The sequence below is a fragment of the Coregonus lavaretus genome (genome assembly GCF_964263955.1).
Source record: "Coregonus lavaretus genome assembly, contig: HAP1_SCAFFOLD_1253, whole genome shotgun sequence".
NCBI lineage: Eukaryota > Metazoa > Chordata > Actinopteri > Salmoniformes > Salmonidae > Coregonus > Coregonus lavaretus.
The window spans coordinates 46,495-69,233 of NW_028163192.1; the positions used below are offsets into that span (position 1 = coordinate 46,495).

The window sequence follows — 22,739 nt, forward strand, 5'->3', positions numbered from 1 at the left end:
CAGCTTCTTGATATGCTACACCTGTCAGGTGGATGGATTATCTTGGCAAAGGACAAATGCTCACTAACAGAGATTTAAACAAATTTGTATACAAAATTAGAGAAAGAAGCTTTTTGTACGTTTGGAAAATTTCTGGGATCTTTTATTTCAGCTCATGAAACATGGGACCAACACTTTACATGTTGCATTTATATTTTGTTAAGTGTAGTTAAGGGGGGAAAACTGATAATACATTAGTGTGATAAAAATGTTTAGTTTGAACTTAAAACTGTTCTGGTTTACTAAGGGTTTTGAAAAACGTTGTTTTAATCTAGGTTGTATAAATCAAGAGTACCAAGAGATTTGTCTACCGTATGTGTAAAAAAACACAAAGTACAAAACACACAAGCCAAAAGGAGTGGTCTTACAATCAACTGACAAGCAAACCCTTTATTGCATTGATTTGACCTTGAACATTCAGAGCCTGCTTGTATATTCAAACCAAAAACATCAGTGAAGAAAAAGTGGACCTTCAAGTACTGCCTCAAACCACTTGTCCAAGCATATTACATCTCAATGTATAACATGAGACAGAAAACACATTGAATGACAACTATGGGCTCGATTAAATCCGTATCGCCGTAGTTCAGAGCTATAGCGGCTTATAACCACACTGACATTTGTATTTTTTTAATGTTATTAGTTATACCAAGAGTTGACGTTTTTACAAGGATTGTGATTGCTGAAAATAGCACGCTTGAAATGTAAATGTAATTTCCGGTCTTCGCGAACATTGCCTTTACATTTCAATCGAGCTATAGCGAGTTTTGCCGTTACGGATTGAAGTCATCAATCTGTCAGTGAAGACACAGGTGCTCCTGGGTGAACCATCACAGATTCTGGCAGTGACTCCGGCATCTTTGCTGTGAAACTCTGGGGGGCACTGACAGACACAGACAGTGGACTGAGGTGGGAATGTTGAGAATGTGGATGTTGAGCCACTGGAGCCCAGTGACTGCTGGTTTGAGAGGCAGATGCATGCCCATGACTGAGTCCATGGCCGAAGCTGTGTTCGTGACTATGTCCATAACCTTGGCTGTGGCTGCAGCTGTGTCCATGTTCGTGACTATGTCCGTGACTTGGCCCAAAGCTATGCTTGAGGCCATATCCATGGTTGTGTCCGTAATAACCTGAGAGCTGAACAGGGCTCCCCTGTGTATAGTAGGAGTGGGCCCAGCCTTCAAATGTCTTTGGTGTGGTCTCGGTAGCCTGTAGGTTGGAGGTAAAGGACACTGGAGCGTAGGCTTGGACTGGGTAGGAGCCTGGGGTTGGAATGATTCTGCAATCAATGAGAACGTGGACAGAATTCAGAGAGCCTATCTATACCAGTAATTCTCTATCTAATCATGGGGGACCACTAGGTGCCTATTGTACAGTATTCAATTACAGCTGAGGATCATCAATTATAACTGCACCTCATTATACTGTAGTACATTATGTGCTCTGGCTTGCACACAGCAATTGTTATTTAATGACCTCTTGTCTTGTCTGATAAATGATATGTCTGGTGCTTTCTTAGTACTCACGGTGGGTGGACCGTCTTCCTTCTCTCCTCTGTTGATGCAGGGACATACAGGACACCAATGTTCCTCAGCAGCCTGAAAGGCATCTTCTTGTCCAGCACTGATGCCCTGGCATCGGACATGTCCAGAAGTGAGAGCCAGCCCTTTCCGTCTGTTTCACCAGTGCAAGTTAAGGAGAATGTGTGACGCAGTGATGCAATATTTTTTCTAAACAAACATGCCATAATGTTCAGCAGCAGGATTCATATACAACACCTATAACCTATTACCACTTAACTACACTACTAAGCACACTTATAAAGCTGTGACATACTGCAGAGGAGTGTATCAGTTATTTTGAACCACAATGAGGTTGGAGTAAGGATACAGATCCCCCCTGCGATGATGGCGATGGCATTGCAAAGGAAGACAGTGTGTGGGACCAAAAGTGTTATGATGAACAGAAACAGCCAGGGCAGGGCTAACATGGGTACAGTGACCCCGAAAAGAAAGCCCTTAACCATACGGGAGTGCACTGTGGCCATACCCATAAGGGAGAGGGACACTGGAATGAACCCCTCCACCTGGTTCTGGGCAGATGCACCAAACAGTAGCAGACCCAGTATGGTGTACAACACCCCTGTGCTGATAGAGAGCAGCAGAAACATGAGGAGGAACCGAACAGTGCCCACACTCTTCTCAATGCCTCCACAGAGGGGCACCAGAACCCCAATACTGAGGAGTAGCTGGGTCACTGTCTTGTGGTGGAAGGAGTATGTGATGAGCTTGTGCACTGCAAAGGAAGAGGAAAGGATTAAAACATAAATGATAGGGTTGACAGACATAAGCTACACTGGTGTGTTGTGCTGTAGCCTACTGCTGTAGCCTACTGGCACCATCTGTTACATTAGCTATAAGTTTTAATAATAATAATAATGTGGTCCTCTGTAGCTCAGCTGGTAGAGCACGGCGCTTGAAACGCCAAGGTAGTTGGTTCGATCCCCGGGACCACCCATACACAAAAAAATGTATGCACGCATGACTGTAAGTCGCTTTGGATAAAAGCGTCTGCTAAATGGCATATTATTATTATTATTATTATTATTATAATAATATGCCATTTAGCAGACGAAAGCGACTTACAGTCATGCGTGCATACATTTTTGTGTATGGGTGGTCCCGGGGATCGAACCCACTATCTTGGCGTTACAAGAGCCGTGCTCTACCAGCTGAGCTACAGAGGACCACCATTCTAGCAAGCTAGCTAACGTTACAACACTCTCATACAAAGTAGCTACTGAGCATATATAACTGTTGATTCACTCAGACCCTCCTAGCTAACTTACCATGCCCATTGCCAAAAACTGTCATTCCAAGACTGAAGACATCCTCTGATAAACCGAAATATGTAGTGACAGTAAACAAAACAAATGATACTATAATGACAGCAACAATCCCACTCGTGAGCCTGAACTCAGGAGTAAAACTCTTGAACCTCTGAACCATATGTTTTAAAATTATTCGGGATATCATTTTGATGACCAATGCATATTTGTCAAACTAGTACTTGGATAATCAAGCACAATAATCAATCAACTTTTCCTCCAATATTGCGCAACACTTTAGCCAGATTGTAGGTAGCTAGCTAGCTAGAGGTTCCCACTAGATAACACAGCCACAAAGTACAAATAGGCTATATCGTAAAAATTAATGAAAACAAAAATAGGCTTTTTGGTCTTAATTTAAGGTTGGGCATAAGGTTAGCAGTGTGGTTAAGTTTAAAATCCGAGTTTAAGAAGATGAATTGTAGAAATAGGCGGGCAAGCTTGCTAAGCAAAAACAAATGTACTGGACTTCCGCATTTGGATTCGTCACAACCACAAAGTTGCTCAACTGTTGCTCAGATCATCAAGTGCTGCATTTGAAGACACTGCCACCTGCTGACATGTGCCTCAAATGTGATGATCAAAGAGTCCTCTACAGCCATTTCAGTTAGATAGCTAGATAGATTTTATTTGACAGTTATAAATTACGACCAGGGGGAGATACCACCAGTCCAGTCCCATACAAGCCTTTCCTGTGACGTATTATGCGCGCCCATAAAAATGTGACCTATTGTGACGTAACCAAGCATAAATTCACTACATAAACTGTGTTCAGCTTTGATATAATCAGTACAATTGCTTTCTTCAGTCAGGTTGTTTCAGGTGCATAGTCTGCCCTAGCTGACACTGTGCAGAGAATAAATACTACGATTGGAAACGGTTGGATAGACCCGTCCATGGAGTTTAGAACGTCTGGTAGGCTCTTACATTCTTTGGTCCCAAATGGCACCCTGTAGTGTACTACTTTTGACCTGTGCCCATTGGGCTCAGGTCAAAATAAGTGCAATATATGGGCACTGGGGTGCCATTTGGGACATGCCCTTTATGCAGAAAGCAAGATGAATCGTAATGATGAGAGAATCAAAAGAGCTTTAAGGCGCCGCCCTTATGTGGTAAATATCAAATATATATATATTTAAAAAATCTTCTGTTTTTGTTATCACCTTTTAAATTGAGTGTTGTGTTGACAGTTGAATCCAGTGAGGGTGAACACCCCTGATTCTGTGATGTGGCCAACCGGCAAAGAGCGCAGAAGTCCAAGGCCTGTAAGTCAAATCTGACCTGAAAACAATAACACATAAACATTAGTTATGCTGCATGTACAAACTGCAGTTATCACAATAAAAGCAAGTGCAGATATCCCTCCTTATCTAACCACATTTGAAATTGAATATTGTCTTGACAGTCTACTTCAGTGCAGACCCCTCAGATCCACAAAAGGCCTGTATGTCACATTCAAATCAACCACATAACAGTAGCTACTTAAATTATTTATTGATAGCTACATCATTTATTTCCAAGTTATTTCCAAGGCCAAAATGAGCAAAAGAGTGTTACATTTTTTCTTTACTGTTCACAGCCAATCATTGTGAGCTGTGGGCAGGAACAGACATCTGGGGATGGATGGGACATCAATCCAGAGACTCTTAGCCAGGTCAGACATCTCTGCTGTTCCCATAGAGACAGAACAGATAGATCAATCTGTTGATTCATATGGCCATTTTGGTTGGCTTGGTTGAATTGACAATCATTCATTAGAAATGCTAAAGAATCCTACAGTATGGAAAGTCTTTAGCCCCATCCCTAATGTTATGGGAGTTGCATTTATTGCATTTCAATACACTTGCATTTTCAATTACCCATAAATTACTCACTACTTGTACAACTATGTTGGATTGCCTAAATATTCAACATTTTCTTGACAGTCAATGCCAGTGTATTCTATGGCTGCCCTAAGTACATGCCTTTGTCTGTCTCCTCAGTCTGGAAGGGTGACTCGGCTGATGGATAGAAATGATGATGGGGTGATCTCATCCTCCAACTCTGACATCTCTATCTACTCCTTCACTGACTGTGAATCTGAGGTAAGACAGTTGTACACCATGTCTTTGTTGAGTGACATCACTGTAAGGAGAATAGTCTCTGACTAGTTGACTCTGATACACAGTCTGATGAAAAGGATCATGAAAGGAGGACACCACCGCTGAAAGTGAAGGATGAGGAGGATGGAAAGGTGACAAGGCTTAAAGTGAGGGATATAGTAGAGGACTACGATCTTTCTCTCCACTCCTTCGATGAGTCAGACTTTCTGATATGTTCTGCAGCATGTATTTGAGTAACTCTTTGACTGAATGTGGAGAATGGACTATGACCAACTAGCTCTCTGACACACAGCGTGATAATGGCAATGATGCCTCTGCTGAGGACAGTCCAGGGCCTTCAAAGGAACCACTGAGAAAAGGGGCTTCACTGAAGGACCCTCGACTGATAGGCTCTTACATGTGTGTGTGTGTGTGTGTGTGTGTGTGTTAGTGGTGCGCGGGTCAGCTGTTTGTTCAACCGAACCCACCCGCAATTGCTAATAACCCATCCGCAACCGCCCGACTATATGTGATAAAGGGAAAATCTGAGGCCCGCACCTGACCCTAACCCGCAAATATATATATATAGAACACCGTCAGAACGATTTCTTAGCAGGGGGTGCAGGATTTTTTTGTGCCTAATTTGGATATGTTTCTGCTTATAATTTCCAACATTTTGGTAGGCTATTTTTTAGTCAACTTGTCTATAATTAGATAGAAGACTAAATAAACCAAAAACGTTTAGGGATCAAGAAGAAAATGCAATAACTCAAGAAAGAAAGGGAAACATTTTCTGTGCAAAATTTCCAAATGACATCAGTTTGACGGGTTGAAAACGACCAGACATGTTTCTGATAAGATTTCAGTTTGGCTTGGATGCACATTTTATGTGGTTGAAATATTATCAGCTTTTATGATGCTGATAAAGCAGTCCCTAGCTGCGCATTCACATTCCCTCAAGATGCTGAAATAAATCATATTTCTCCACTGCTGTTCCCGAGTCAAAATATAGCCTACATTTGGTGTAGCCTATCATTTTACTGCAAGAAATGCTTAATTCTGCAGGAGTTAATATTAAGACTGTGAGAGGTTAAAGATCTACAGTCAGTGTCCAGATTTCAGTTTCCATTTAACCCATCTGAACAGTAGGCTGTTTGTTCCCTTGACGTGCCATAGGCCTATTTGAATCCCCCTCTTGTGACTGTCGAATTTCTATAGTGCCTCACAATCATCAAACATAACATAGGCACTGCCATCATCCTCTTTTAACACTTCACCAAATATTTTCCAAACATTACTTTTCTGGCCGTCCCTTCTTTATTTTCAACTTTCCATTTCGTAGCTTTTCTCTTATTGAATTAAAGCGTTTGGTGATTGGTGTGTAGTCTATCTGGCGCGCGTCAAGTTATGCCCTAAAGTTTAGGCTTACGCACTAATGCCAAATAGCCTATAGATATAACTTGCACAATAATTATACATTTATGGATTTTTTAATGTATTGTTTTCTGTTTATTCAACAATATTTCATGACCCTAAATCCGCCGCCCTGTGGATATAACCGCGGGACTTCTGGTTATGAGTCAACCCGCGCATCACTAGTGTGTGTCACATCTCAATTGTTTGACCCTATGTCTGTACAGATTATTGTGGCCAAACCCAACATCCCTGTCATTGTTGCTCCGCCTGCTGTGGAGTACTTACCATACCACCACAGCCCTCGCCTGCCCCCAATCACCAACCTGAGCGAGAACGGTAGGAAGCTGCTCCAGAAAATGGCAGGAGTGGCCCCACAGGTGAGAGGAAATACAGAAAGCCCTTGCCTGGCCCCCATCACCAATAAAGGAAGCCCTCGCCTGGCCCCCATCACCAACCTGAGTGAGAACAGCAGGAAGCTGCTCCAGGAAATGGCGCAGAAAATGGCAGGAGTGTACCCACAGGTGAGAGGAAATACAGAAAGCCCATGCCTGGCCCCCATCACCAATACAGGAAGCCCTCGCCTGGCCCCCATCACCAACCTGAGTGAGAACAGCAGGAAGCTGCTCCAGGAAATGGCGCAGAAAATGGCAGGAGTGTACCCACAGGTGAGAGGAAACAGGAAGGGGATATTGGCCATATGTCCTACAGTATATCATAACTCTAGATATCGTAGCTCAAGAGTAGAAAATAGCCATAAGCTTATATTACTTTATCTCCTTGTCCAAATTATTCAGGAAGGGAAGGTCAAAAGGAAAAAGGGCAAGGCAAAAAAGCAAGTGAAGCAAGAGCAGGCCAGTAACATGAAGCAGGTGGAAAATGTTGGAGAAAGTAAGGAGGACAAGAAAGAGGAAAAGAAGAGTCTGAGGAAAGGTGAGGAAATAGAAGAAGGAGAAGTAGAACATAACAAGGGCATTTTTGAGATTTATAGAAATAGAATGAGGTAGAGAATTATAGAAATAGAATGAGATAGCAGAGAAAGAGCAGCTATCTGATGTGTAAGTGAAAACTACTATTTATTCTCCTGTTTGATTGACAGGTTTCTCCAGTGGCTCTGCCCAAACTGAGATGTTTGAATAAATAATGGCCATCTACTACTACAACACACACACACACACACACACACATTTTGAGTATTGCTTACTCCTCCAATACACACAGAAACTTAATTTCAGACACAGGAACAATGTTTAGAAAAATACACATATTGGTCTCGTTCTAATATTTTGAGACATGCACTATTCTTTAAAATAAAAAAACTACAAAAAAATTCCAATAAAGCTTTTTAAATTGCAATTATTTGTGTCAGACTGTTTTTTTCTTCTTCATTAATTACAACAAGGGAACAATTATTGTAGTGACATTACATGACATGTTATGTACCAGTGGGTGTTTTATATTCTGCTGTCCTGCACTGGATCCCACTGTAGGTGGCAGTAGTGCACAAAATAATTGGTTTGCTCACCAGAAACCCAACCAGGCAGAGAGACTATTGTTACCATGCAACGAGCAGATGCTTCAGTGCAGGGTTGCCATGTCCGCAGTTTTGCTAACATTTGGGCTACTTTGAAAACGATGTCGCGGGGGTAAACATGGCATTTCTTCAAACAAAACATATTTTTCACTGTGACCTGCTGCTGACTACCAGGCAGTGAGCAGGCAGGTTGTTACTGAATGAGCAGTAGGAAGGGGGAGGGCCGTGTTTTTGTGTGTGTGTTTTAGAGCCACAGCAGGCAGCTGAGTCACCGGCCATCAAGTATGCTATTAATTTGTATGCCATTGTAGGATACTGTAGCCTACCATTTGATACAATAAATATGTTGAAATTAAGATATCACTGGAGTCATTGCAAGTCAATTTGTGCCACTTGTGTAGCTTACCTGGAGCTGGCAAACAGATGTAATAAATAGCCTATAACTTTAAGCATATGTTTTCGTTTCAGTCTCCTCCATCTCCACTAACCGAAGATCATTGTATATATATTTTTCTATTAATGATGTAAAATAAACAGCTGTACAGAAAGACTCTTGTGAAGGCCAAATTACAGAGGAGGAACTTCTTGATGCAATTAAAGCCTTTAAGTCTGGGAAAACTCCAGGGTTGGATGGCATACCAGTCGAGGTATACCAAACCTTATTTGATATACTCAGAGGACCCTTATTAGCATGTTTTAACCACACCTACAAAAATGGTAGATTATCAGATACTCAACAAGGTCTGATTTCATTATTACTGAAACAGCATCCAAGTGGTAAATATAAAGATCCGGTCCATTAAAAAAATTGGTGGCCCCTTACACTTCAGTGTTGTGATGCAAAAATTCTAGCAAAATATATAGCGTATAGAATTAAAAAGGTATTGTCGGATATTATTCATCCTAATCAGACAGGTTGTTTACATGGATGATACATTGGAGATAATATAAGACAAGTACTGGAAACAATAGAACACTATGAAAAATCTGGGAAACCAGGCCTGGTATTCATAGCTGACTTTGAAAAGGCTTTTGATAAAGTACGACTGGAATTTATATATAAATGCCTGGATTAAATTTCAATTTTGGAGAATCTCTTATAAAATGGGTTAAAGTTACAGTATGTAGAGTAACCCTAGGTGTAAAATAGTAAATAATAACTACTTCTCAGAAAGTATTAAGCTGTCAAGAGGAGTAAAACAAGGTTGTCCACTATCTGCATATCTATTTATTATGGCCATCGAAATGTTAGCTATTAAAATCAGATCCAACAATAATATCAAGGGGTTAGAAATCAAGGGCTTAAAAACAAAGATGTCATTGTACGCTGATGATTCATGCTTTCTTTTAAATCCACAATTTGGATCCCTCCACAGCCTCATAGAGGATCTAGGTACTTTTTCTAACCTTTTACATTACCGTGTAGTTTACCAATAAAATGGTCTGACGGTGATGTGGACATACTCGGTATACATATCCCGAAATAAAGAAATTATCTCACTACAATACATTTTAATAGAAAGTTAGCAAAAATATATAAAAATGTTCTACCATGGAAAGGAAAATACCTGTCTATTTGTGGTAAAATCACCCTGATTAACTCTTTAGTCATATCCCAGTTTACCTATTTGCTTATGGTCTAGCCTACATCTAGGGACCTGTTTTTAAAAACTATATGAGCAAAAAAGATTCAATTTTATTTGGAACGGCAAGCCAGACAAAATTAAACGGGCCTATTTATATAATGAACATGAATTCGGAGGGCAGAAATTATTAAATATTAAAGCATTAGACCCCTCACTAAAGGCTTCAGTCATGCAAAAGTTATACTTAAATCCAAACTGGTTTTCTAGCAGATTAATAAGAATATCTCACCCCATGTTCAAGAATGGCCTTTTCCCCTTTATTCAGATTACAACCTCTCACTGAAAATGAAATCATCTCCAAAATATCACTATTTTAAAAATAAGCCATAGAAAGTTGGTTGCGATTTCAGTTTAATCCACCAGAAAAGACAGAACAAATAATACAACAAATAATGTGGTTAAACTCAAATATAATTTTTATATTATTATTTTTTCAAAAAAATGTTTAAAAAAGGTATAATCTTTGTAAATGATATCATAAATAGGACTAGTGGAGTTATGCCACACATGCAGCTAACAAAAATATATGGAAATGTCTGCTCTACCCAAAATTACAACCAACTAATTGCAGCATTAACGCAAAAATGGAAGAGGCAAGTGGAAGGGGGAAAAAATAAGGAACTTGTCTTCATTAAAGACCAAAATTGGTTAATGAAAATTGTGATAAATAAAAAAGTATATCAGTTTTATTTAAGGACAAAAAATTTGACAGCTGTGCCATATAGATTGCAAAATAGTTGGAAAGAGATTTTCGATGTACCGATACCATGGCACATGGTTTATGAACTGATACGCAAAACAACGCCGGATTCAAAACCTAAAATTTTTCAATTAAAATTATTATACAAAATTCTTGCAACCAATAGAATGTTATATATATGGGGGATACAACCATCCCAGCTCTGCAGATTTTTCTGCGAAGAGACCGATTCATTAGATCATTTGTTTTGGTACTGTCCATGTGTAGCTTGTTTTTGGTCAAAGGTCCAGGAAGAAGAAGTGCAACATTTACCTGGAGCTAACTCTGCAGATAGCACTACTGGGTGATTTGAAAAGTCATAGTCAATCGATCAATAATATAATAATACTTTTAACAAAAATGTTTATCTTTAATTTACAATCTGTAGAAACTATGAGAATAGAAAGGTTCAGAACTTTTGTGAAACATCACAGCACAGTTGAAAAATATATGGCAAATGTAAATAAAAAATGGATGGTGTTAAGAGATAGATGGGAGGGGTTGAGTGGAGCTGAAGGGTGGGATTAAAAACAACAAGATAACTAATGTAAAATATATTGTGATGGGACCAACACTTTACATGTTGCATTTATATTTTTGTTAAGTGTAGTTAAGGGGGAAAAACTGATAATACATTAGTGTGATAAAAATGTTTAGTTTGAACTAAAAACTGTTCTGGTTTACTAAGTGTTTTGAAAAACGTTGTTTTAATCTAGGTTATATAAATCAAGAGTACCAAGAGATTTGTCTACCGTCTGTGTAAAAAAACACAAAGTACAAAACACACAAGCCAAAAGGAGTGGTCTTACAATCAACTGACAATCAAACCCTTCTTGCATTGATTTGACCTTGAACATTCAGAGCCTGCTTGTATATTCAAACCAAAAACATCAGTGAAGAAAAAGTGGACCTTCAAGTACTGCCTCAAACCACATGTCCAAGCATATTACATCTCAATGTATAACATGAGACAGAAAACACATTGAATGACAACTATGGGCTCGATTAAATCCGTATTGCCGTAGTTCAGAGCTATAGCGGCTTATAACCACACTGACATTTTTTTTTTTTTTTATGTTATTAGTTATACCAAGAGTTGACGTTTTTACAAGGATTGTGATTGCTGAAAATAGCACGCTTGAAATGTAAATGTAATTTCCGGTCTTCGCGAACATTGCCTTTAAATTTCAATCGAGCTATAGCGAGTTTTGCCGTTACGGATTGAAGTCATCAATCTGTCAGTGAAGACACAGGTGCTCCTGGGTGAACCATCACAGATTCTGGCAGTGACTCCGGCATTTTTGCTGTGAAACTCTGGGGGGCACTGACAGACACAGACAGTGGACTGAGGTGGGAATGTTGAGAATGTGGATGTTGAGCCACTGGAGCCCAGTGACTGCTGGTTTGAGAGGCAGATGCATGCCCATGACTGAGTCCATGGCCGAAGCTGTGTTCGTGACTATGTCCATGACCTTGGCTGTGGCTGCAGCTGTGTCCATGTTCGTGACTATGTCCGTGACTTGGCCCAAAGCTATGCTTGAGGCCATATCCATGGTTGTGTCCATTATAACCTGAGAGCTGAACAGGGCTCCCCTGTGTATAGTAGGAGTTGGCCCAGCCTTCAAATGTCTTTGGTGTGGTCTCGGTAGCCTGTAGGTTGGAGGTAAAGGACACTGGAGCGTAGGCTTGGACTGGGTAGGAGCCTGGGGTTGGAATGATTCTGCAATCAATGAGAACGTGGACAGATTTCAGAGAGCCTATCTATACCAGTAATTCTCTATCTAATCATGGGGGACCACTAGGTGCCTATTGTACAGTATTCAATTACAGCTGCGGATCATCAATTATAACTGCACCTCATTATACTGTAGTACATTATGTGCTCTGGCTTGCACACAGCAATTGTTATTTAATGACCTCTTGTCTTGTCTGATAAATGATATGTCTGGTGCTTTCTCAGTACTTACGGTGGGTGGACCGTCTTCCTTCTCTCCTCTGTTGATGCAGGGACATACAGGACACCAATGTTCCTCAGCAGCCTGAAAGGCATCTTCTTGTCCAGCACTGATGCCCTGGCATCGGACATGTCCAGAAGTGAGAGCCAGCCCTTACCGTCTGTTTCACCAGTGCAAGTTAAGGAGAATGTGTGACGCAGTGATGCAAGATTTTTTCTAAACAAACATGCCATAATGTTCAGCAGCAGGATTCATATACAACACCTATAACCTATTACCACTTAACTACACTACTAAGCACACTTATAAAGCTGTGACATACTGCAGAGGAGTGTATCAGTTATTTTGAACCACAATGAGGTTATAGCCGGCCGCGACCGGGAGACCCATGGGGCGGCGCACAATTGGCCCAGCGTTGTCCAGGGTAGGGGAGGGAATGGCCGGCAGGGATGTAGCTCAGTTGGTAGAGCATGGCGTTTGCAACGCCAGGGTTGTGGGTTCGATTCCCACGGGGGGGCAGTATGAAAAATTAAAAAATAACTCACTAACTGTAAGTCGCTCTGGATAAGAGCGTCTGCTAAATGACTAAAATGTAAATGTAAATGAGTAAGGATACAGATCCCCCCTGCGATGATGGCGATGGCATTGCAAAGGAAGACAGTGTGTGGGACCAAAAGTGTTATGATGAACAGAAACAGCCAGGGCAGGGCTAACATGGGTACAGTGACCCCGAAAAGAAAGCCCTTAACCTTACGGGAGTGCACTGTGGCCATACCCATAAGGGAGAGGGACACTGGAATGAACCCCTCCACCTGTTTCTGGGCAGATGCACCAAACAGTAGCAGACCCAGTATGGTGTACAACACCCCTGTGCTGATAGAGAGCAGCAGAAACATGAGGAGGAACCGAACAGTCCCCACACTCTTCTCAATGCCTCCACAGAGGGGCACCAGAACCCCAATACTGAGGAGTAGCTGGGTCACTGTCTTGTGGTGGAAGGAGTATGTGATGAGCTTGTGCACTGCAAAGGAAGAGGAAAGGATTAAAACATAAATGATAGGGTTGACAGACATAAGCTGCACTGGTGTGTTGTGCTGTAGCCTGCTGCTGTAGCCTACTGGCACCATCTGTTACATTAGCTATACGTTTTAGCAAGCTAGCTAACGTTACAACACTCTCATTCAAAGTAGCTACTGAGCATATATGACTGTTGATTCACTCAGACCCTCCTAGCTAACTTACCATGCCCATTGCCAAAAACTGTCGTTCCAAGACTGAAGACATCCTCTGATAAACCGAAATATGTAGTGACAGTAAACAAAACAAATGATACTCTAATGACAGCAACAATCCCACTCGTGAGCCTGAACTCAGGAGTAAAACTCTTGAACCTCTGAACCATATGTTTTAAAACTATTCGGATATCATTTTGATGCCCAATGCATATTTGTCAAACTTGGATAATCAAGTACAATAATCAATATTTTCCTCCAATATTGCGTAAAACTTTAGCCAGATTATAGGTAGCTAGCTAGCTAGCTAGAGGTTCCCACTAGATAACAAAGCCACAAATTACAAATAGGCTATATCTTAAAAATTAATGAAAACAAAAATAGGCTTTTTGGTCTTAATTTAAGGTTGGGCATAAGGTTAGCAGTGTGGTTAAGTTTAAAATCCGAGTTTAAGAAGATGAATTGTAGAAATAGGCGGGCAAGCTTGCTAAGCAAAAACAAATGTACTGGACTTCCGCATTTGGATTTGTCACAACCACAAAGTTGCTCAACTGTTGCTCAGATCATCAAGTGCTGCATTTGAAGACACTGCCACCTGCTGACATGTGCCTCAAATGTGATGATCAAAGAGTCCTCAACAGCCATTTGAGTTAGATAGCTAGATAGATTTTATTTGACAGTTATGAATTACGACCAGGGGTAGATACCACCAGTCCAGTCCCATACAAGCCTTTCCTGTGACGTATTATGCGCGGCCATAAAACTGTGACCTATTGTGACGTAACCAAGCATAAATTCACTACATAAACTGTGTTCAGCTTTGATACAATCAGTACAATCGCTTTCTTCAGTCAGGTTGTTTCAGGTGCATAGTCTGCCCTAGCTGACACTGTGCAGAGAATAAATACTACGATTGGAAACGGTTGGATAGACCCGTGCGCACTGCACAAGGTGATTTGGAGTTTAGAACGTCTGGTAGGCTCTTACATTCTTTGGTCCCAAATGGCACCCTGTAGTGTACTACTTTTGACCTGTGCCCATTGGACTCAGGTCAAAATAAGTGCAATATATGGGCACTGGGGTGCCATTTGGGACATGCCCTTTATGCGTGTGTGTGCCAGGATATGTTTTGTGCCAATCAATTGATGGAAATGTATCCCTCAGAAAGCAAGATGAATCGTAATGATGAGTGAATCAAAAGAGCTTTAAGGCGCCGCCCTTATGTGTTAAATATCAAATATATATATATATATTTAAAAAATCTTCTGTTTTTGTTATCACCTTTTAAATGGAGTGTTGTGTTGACAGTTGAATCCAGTGAGGGTGAACACCCCTGATTCTGTGATGTGGCCAACCGGCAAAGTGCGCAGAAGGCCAAGGCCTGTAAGTCAAATCTGACCTGAAAACAATAACACATAAACATTAGTTATGCTGCATGTACAAACTGCAGTTATCACAATAAAAGCAAGTGCAGATATCCCTCCTTATCTAACCACATTTGAAATGGAATATTGTCTTGACAGTCTACTTCAGTGCAGACCCCTCAGATCCACAAAAGGCCTGTATGTCACATTCAAATCAACCACATAACAGTAGCTACTTAAATTATTTATTGATAGCTACATCATTTATTTCCAAGTTATTTCCAAGGCCAAAATGAGCAAAAGAGTGTTACATTTTTTCTTTACTGTTCACAGCCAATCATTGTGAGCTGTGGGCAGGAACAGACATCTGGGGATGGATGGGACATCAATCCAGAGCCTCTTAGCCAGGTCAGACATCTCTGCTGTTCCCATAGAGACAGAACAGATAGATCAATCTGTTGATTCATATGGCCATTTTGGTTGGCTTGGTTGAATTGACAATCATTCATTAGAAATGCTAAAGAATGGGGCGGAGCTAGCATGTTGGAGTGAACGGCTGTGTGTGAGAGGCTCCCGCAACTTTTTTGCGAAATAATCTAACCTAACTTACTTTATTGCACTTGTTACAACAAACTTTTCTTACTAATACAATATTGTAACTTTCTATGTGAAAATGCCTAGTAATAAGCGACCAAAGGACAATAAATCCACATCAGAGGTCTACACCCCACCAAACAACGAGACAAACATGGCGGAAGGCACAGGTAACAACGTGACACTTACAGAACTTACCCGGGCTTTGGGAGAACTACGTGTTGCTATAGCGGAGGATCTTAAGGCTACTATTGCTGAACTGGACACTAAAATCGAGAGCACCATTCGAACGGTCGCTTCGCAGGGCCAGAGTATTGTGGACCTTGAGAAAGCTTCTGAATTCAACGCTGGTAGGATCGACGAGTTAGAGATGCTATGCACGTCATTGCAGGATAATGTGCAGAGGCTTTCTGTGAAAGTGGTCGACCTGGAGGGCAGATCCAGGCGGCATAACCTTTGCGTTGTGGGTCTGGCAGAAGGGGTGGAGGCGGGCTCTCGCCCCACCGACTTCTTCGCCAAGCTACTGAAGGATGCAATGGGACCGGATGTTTTGGCGTCGGATCCCCTAGTGGACCGTGCACATCGCGCCCTTGTCCCAGTGCCTGGACCGGGCCAGCGTCCTCGCCCAGTAATCATCTGTTGTCACAGTTTCAAGACCAAGGATCTTATCCTGCGCGAGGCTCGAATGAGGGGTAACCTGTTACATAAAGGGCACCCCTTTCGTGTCTATGAGGACTATGCGCCCGATGTGGCAAAGCACCGCGCTGGCTACAGAGATGTCATGACCAAACTCTACAAACTCCATCTTCACCCAGCCTTGCTCTTCCCTGCAAGACTAAGAATTACCCCGCCTTCCGGGGAGAAGATCTGGCTCTCCTCGGTTCTGGACGCAGAGAAGTTTGTCCGGGAATATACACCAATCCCCCGTACAGGTTAGAGTGCCTTGTCATTGTGTGTTAAGGTCTGCTCACGGACTCGAATCCATACCATACCATACCATAACGGGTGAAACCGTATTAAACGGTCTCAGCAAGGGCTACCGAACATGTAATACGATGAGCTGACCAATGGAGGGCGGTCAGAGCTCTCACTTAACGTTAATTTCACTTTCATTCCGACTGGGTTTAGAGCGATGCCTGTTTGGGAGGCCTTCCAGGTCGGATCATTGACACTTTCGGATGGATATACTTATATTCCCCCATTTTTGTTTTGTTTCGTTATTTATTTTTCAATTCTTACATTATTCCTGTGCGTACATATAATAATAATTATTTGTACTTTATTATTATTTTCTCTTAGCATTTTAGTATTATGTATGTGTATATTTTAAATTTGTATAGATTATTATTCTGGGGTATGCATGTTTGTGTATGTAGATGTGTGTGTATGGATGTATATGTGTATGCGTGTGTATGTATCTGTATATATTTAAGAATATTTATTTTATATGTATATATTTTTTGGGGTGTGTGTATGTATGTGTGCGTGTATACGTGTGTATATGTGTGTGCGTATATATATATATATATATATATATATATATATATATATATATATATATATATACACGTATGTGTGTGTGTGTATGTATGTAGGTATGCACATGTATGTATGTGTGTGTGTGTGTGTGTGTGGATGTGTATGTGTGCACATATGTATATATAAATCACTATTTTTTAAAATTATTTGAAAATAATGTATTATTATTATTATTTTTACATTTTTTAATTTTTTTACATTTTTATTTACTTTGTTATTTTTTTGATTGGGGGGTACGTTCAATTTATCAAAATCCTTGTTCCCTTCTCCTAACCCACAATATGTAACTGTCCTGCTGTCTATGTCGGTTACTGATGGTTTATGTTTAGACCGGTATTGCTTAGCAATAGAATCTTGTGATGATACATCTTGCTTATCTCAGGGATTGACCCAAGATTAACCTTAAGTGCGCAATATGTTTAAGTTGCAACTTATTCTGTTTAGGTTTATTAGATGCTAATTGAACACTTTAAGTGCGGGAGCCTCCTCAGTTCATATGTTAGTAGAAGTTCTAGGATAGCGAGAGGTGAGCGCATAGTTGGGATTTTATTTGTGTTTTACCTCTTGTTCGAGGGCGCGCCGTGCTTTTTTGGCATCGGCCAGACAATGTGTTTGTTATTTTTATTTTCATATTTATTTCTGTCCTATGTGTGTATGCCTGTTAAATGTGGGTTGATGGGGGGGGGGGTAAAGGTTGGGGAAAGTAGGGGAACAGGGTGGAGAGTAAAGGTGCTTGCGGGGGGGGAGGGGTGGGTTGGATACTGCTCGGGTGTAGGTGCTACATATGCTGATCGTGATGGTTTGGTGCGCTTTCTTACCTTTTTAGTGAGTTACATGTTATGCAGGCCACCATAGGAACTACAAATGAGAGGAGGGCGGGACTTACATTCACTTCCTGGAATGTCAAGGGTTTAAACGAACCAATTAAGAGAGGCAGGGTCCTAGCCCACTTGAAAGCACTTTCGTCTGATATTATATTTTTGCAAGAAACCCATCTGAAAAACAAATCTCATAACAGACTTAAATGTAAGTGGGTGGGACAAGTGTATCACTCTAACTTCTCTGCCAAAACGAGAGGCACAGCGATTCTGGTACGGAAAGGAATTCCCTTTCTACATAAAACCACTATTGTGGATAAAGAGGGTCGTTATGTGATCGTAATAGGAGAGATCCATTCTACTTCTGTAACTCTACTAAATATCTATGGGCCAAACATTGATAACCCCTCTTTTTTCAAAAGAGTCCTTGCCCTGATTCCAGATATCTCCCATACTAATCTGGTCATTGGAGGGGACCTTAACTGTGTACTAGACCAATATTTGGATAGATCCTCTACCCGGCGAACCCCTACCTCCTATTCAAGCGAATTCTTGAATACCTACATAAAAAATTCTAACTTATTTGATATATGGAGGATCTCTAATCCTACGGGTAGGGAATACTCCTTTTACTCTCATGTTCACAATGTATATACTCGAATTGACTACTTTTTGGTTGATGCTAAACTACTCCCCTATACCTGTAATGTGAGATATCATGATATTATAATCTCTGACCACAGTCCACTCATCTTCTCCCTGAGATTGGGTGACATCGTACCAAACGAGAGGGTCTGGAGGTTGAATCCTCAGCTCCTCACAGAACCAACATTCTGTGAACATCTTAAAGACCAAATTACATTTTTCTTTGATACCAACGACAACACAGAGACTTCCCCAGCATTATTGTGGGAAACGCTGAAGGCTTATTTGAGAGGCTGTATCATCTCCTTTCAGACTGCCAGTAGGCAAAACAGAAAAAAATTGGTAGAACTGGAGGGACAAATTCACTTACTGGATAGGGAGAATGCTAGACATCCATCTATGGAGAAACATAAACAAATTATGTCTTTAAAATTTTAATACAATCAGATCCTCTCGGCTAAAATTGCTAAATCTTTTCTCTATGCCAAGCAAAAATATTTTGAGTTTGGTGACAAACCACACAAATTACTCGCCAGACAACTTCGAAAAAACGTGAGTGACCGAATGATTCACAAAGTTAAATCTGCATCTGGGGAATTACTCTCCTCCCCCAAAGACATCAATGACAGATTCCGTCAGTTTTATGAGACTCTATATACATCTAAAGCGGATCCTAATCCCTTAATTATGCATAACTTTTTGGAGGACTGTAATCTTCCTGCCCTGAACCAGGAAGACTCTAACTTCCTGAATAAGGAAATATCTCTTGAAGAAATTAGAGAAACAATTAAATCTCTAAAGAGTGGCAAGACCCCGGGCCCAGATGGATACCCTGGTGAATTCTATAAAACATTCAGCAACATGCTATCTCCCTACCTGCACAAAATGTTGGTTCGGGCCAATGAGGATGGAGCTCTCCCATCTACTTTGGATGAGGCGTTTATTACAGTTATACATAAGAAGGGTAAAGATCCGGAAGAGGTAGGGTCATACAGACCAATATCCCTCCTTAATACAGACCAAAAGATTTTAGCAAAAACTCTGGCTAACAGGCTTAGCACTTTAATTGGCAAATTGGTCCATTCGGACCAGACCGGCTTTATCCCTAATAGAAACTCATTCTTCAATCTCAGGCGCCTCTTCACATTATGTATTCTCAGAGGTTACCTAACGTGGACCTTGCCGTTATATCTCTTGACGCCGAAAAGGCCTTTGACCAAGTTGAGTGGCCCTATCTATTCAAGGTCCTACAGAAATTTAATATTGGAGATGGGTTCATAAATTGGATCCAGCTTTTATATAGGAACTCCTGTGCGAGAATACTCACTAACCAATCAATGTCGCCCCGATTTAACCTCCACAGAGGGACAAGGTAGGGTTGTGCGCTGTCGCCTATGCTCTTCGCCCTAATTATTGAACCTCTCGCTCAAGCGATCAGATCTCATTCAGCAATACACGGCTATAATACTAAAGATACTCTAAATAAGATTTCCCTATACGCAGATGATATTCTCCTCTATGTAACAGAACCCCACGCTAGTATTCCAGCTATTCTTGAGGTGATTAATTTGTTTGGTACCTTCTCGGGATATAGAATAAATTGGAACAAGAGGGAATTAATGCCCATACGGTTGCAAAACACCTCCTGGCTAGAACATCTTCCAGTTAAGTTATCTTCAGAAAAATGTATCTACCTTGGAATTGTAGTTACCAAACAATACTCCTTACTATTTAAAGAGAATTTCCCTTCTCTGATGCAAAATCTCAAGGCAAACAAACAGTTTTGGAGAACTCTCCCAATTTCTCTGCTCGGTAGAATTAATGCCATTAAAATGGTCTTCCTCCCACAACTGCTCTACCTATACCAGAACATCCCAGTATTCATACCTAAATCATTTCATAAACAACTGGACTCTATTATCAATCCTTTCATCTGGGATTATAAAACACACAGGATAGGTATAAAACACCTATGTAAATCCAAGATGGAAGGAGGATTGTCTCTCCCAAATTTTATATTTTACTATTGGGCCGCTAACCTCCGCGCTGTTACGTTTTTGCTGGATGACGCAACCCCGCCATCCAGCTGGCTTAACATGGAGCGGGAGGAGTGTCATCCCTTCTCTATTGGTGCCGTGATTTTGTCACCTGTTAATCTGGAGATGTCACTTTACCATAACAATCCTATTATACATAGCACAGTCCGAATCTGGAAGCAAATTAAAGTCCACTTTGAGCTTAGACCAATATCATTCATGCTCCCTGTTGCCAGGAATCCCTCCTTTGCCCCCTCTAACCTTGATAACACCTTTGAGCGATGGGGAGAGTTGGGGATAAGTACCATAGGGGATTTATATATAGGAGGGACCTTTGCTTCCTTTGAAGCGCTGAGGGAAACTTATAACCTTCCCAGAAGTAACTTTTTCAGATACCTACAAATTAGAGACTATGTTAGAAAACACCTCCCAACATTTGAGAATGCTAAACCTTCCATGTTTGACGGATGCATAAAAATATGCCCCACCTCAGACAAACTGATATCTCGTCTATATGACGCTTTTCAATCTGTTAGCGCACCCTCTACAGATGCCATTAAGGCAAAATGGGAGGAAGAACTAGGGACTGATATTTCGGTGGCAGACTGGGAGGATAGCTTGGAGTATATCCACACCTGCTCCATTAACTCCAGACATCGTCTCATACAATTTAAGGTATTACACAGATTACACTACTCCAAAACTAAACTGCATAGGATATTTCCTGATACATCCCCTATGTGTGATAAATGTCAGGCTGAGCAGGGTACACTACTCCACTGCTTTGCCCTATGCTCTAGTCTGTATGGTTATTGGTGTGGAATATTTGGGGTCCTCTCTGAAGTTCTGGAGACTTCAATAGACCCAGACCCGCTTCTGATAATCCTGGGAGTGTCCGATTCCCTAAACGGATTAACCAACTCCCAAAAACAACTCATCTCTTACAGTCTCATTTCGGCAAAAAAATTAATCTTGTTGTTTTGGAAAAGGAGGGAAGCGCCCTCTACCAAATTATGGCTCAGCGAAGTGGCAAAAACTGTACACTTAGAAAGAATTAGATATATTCTGAACAATAAATTATCAACATTTGATCAAATCTGGCAGCCTTTCCTCTCTTACCTGGACCAGTCGGTGCTGTGAATTTGTACTTTTTAACGCACTCTCAATTGTCATATTGTAATCTACCTTTGGGCAGCGTGTGCTGGCCCTGACACTCGAGCAGTCGGGAGGGGAATAGGGTGGAATAGGGGGGGGGTTACATATACCCTTTTTCTTTCTACCTGTCCCTGTTCTGTATGTCGTGTTTTGTAATATTTGTTTTGTGTCCAGAACTCTGGGTCTTGTTGTTCATGTCTGTTCTCTTATGTTTAGATAAGAACTGTACACATGTCTTTCATACCTATACACCATTCTTGTGTGTGTTCAATAAAAAAATATTTGAACAGAGAAATGCTAAAGAATCCTACAGTATGGAAAGTCTTTAGCCCCATCCCTAATGTTATGGGAGTTGCATTTATTGCATTTCAATACACTTGCATTTTCAATTACCCATAAATTACTCACTACTTGTACAACTATGTTGGATTGCCTAAATATTCAACATTTTCTTGACAGTCAATGCCAGTGTATTCTATGGCTGCCCTAAGTACATGCCTTTGTCTGTCTCCTCAGTCTGGAAGGGTGACTCGGCTGATGGATAGAAATGATGATGGGGTGATCTCATTCTCCAACTCTGATGACATCTCTATCTACTCCTTCACTGACTGTGAATCTGAGGTAAGACAGTTGTACACCATGTCTTTGTTGAGTGACATCACTGTAAGGAGAATAGTCTCTGACTAGTTGACTCTGATACCCAGTCTGATGATGAGGATCATGAAAGGAGGACACCACTGCTGAAAGTGAAGGATGAGGAGGATGGAAAGGTGACAAGGCTTAAAGTGAGGGATATAGTAGAGGACGACGATCTTTCTCTCCACTCCTTCGATGAGTCAGACTTTCTGGTATGTTCTGCAGCATGTATTTGAGTAACTCTTTGACTGAATGTGGAGAATGGACTATGACCAACTAGCTCTCTGACACACAGTGTGATAATGGCAATGATGCCTCTGCTGAGGACAGTCCAGGGCCTTCAAAGGAACCACTGAGAAAAGGGGCTTCACTGAAGGACCCTCGACTGGTAGGCTCTTACGTGTGTGTGTGTGTGTGTGTGTGTGT

General features: G+C 41.1%; 1 protein-coding gene across 1 annotated transcript; it reads right to left on the bottom strand.

Annotated features, from left to right (window-relative positions):
• Window positions 1-399: 399 nt before the first annotated feature.
• On the bottom strand, window positions 400-3,156 carry LOC311118402 (rhomboid domain-containing protein 2-like). Its single transcript, XM_084193207.1, has 4 exons — window positions 2,888-3,156; window positions 1,930-2,334; window positions 1,566-1,713; window positions 400-1,318 (listed from the first exon to the last, which is right to left on the bottom strand). The coding sequence occupies exons 1-4, from the start codon at window positions 3,072-3,074 to the stop codon at window positions 829-831; spliced, it is 1,230 nt and encodes a 409-aa protein (XP_084049333.1). The 5' UTR covers window positions 3,075-3,156; the 3' UTR covers window positions 400-828.
• Window positions 3,157-22,739: the final 19,583 nt, after the last annotated feature.

What these genes read in the sequence shown, in the direction of transcription:
- LOC311118402 (XM_084193207.1), bottom strand. Translation starts at nt 3,074, where the DNA reads ATGATATCCCGAATAATTTTAAAACATATGGTTCAGAGGTTCAAGAGT. An exon ending in AGTTTTTGGCAATGGGCATG is followed by an intron (nt 2,335 to 2,887) that starts GTAAGTTAGCTA and finishes CTTCCTTTGCAG; the next exon opens with TGCACAAGCTCATCACATAC. An exon ending in CATCATCGCAGGGGGGATCT is followed by an intron (nt 1,714 to 1,929) that starts GTATCCTTACTC and finishes CTGGTGAAACAG; the next exon opens with ACGGAAAGGGCTGGCTCTCA.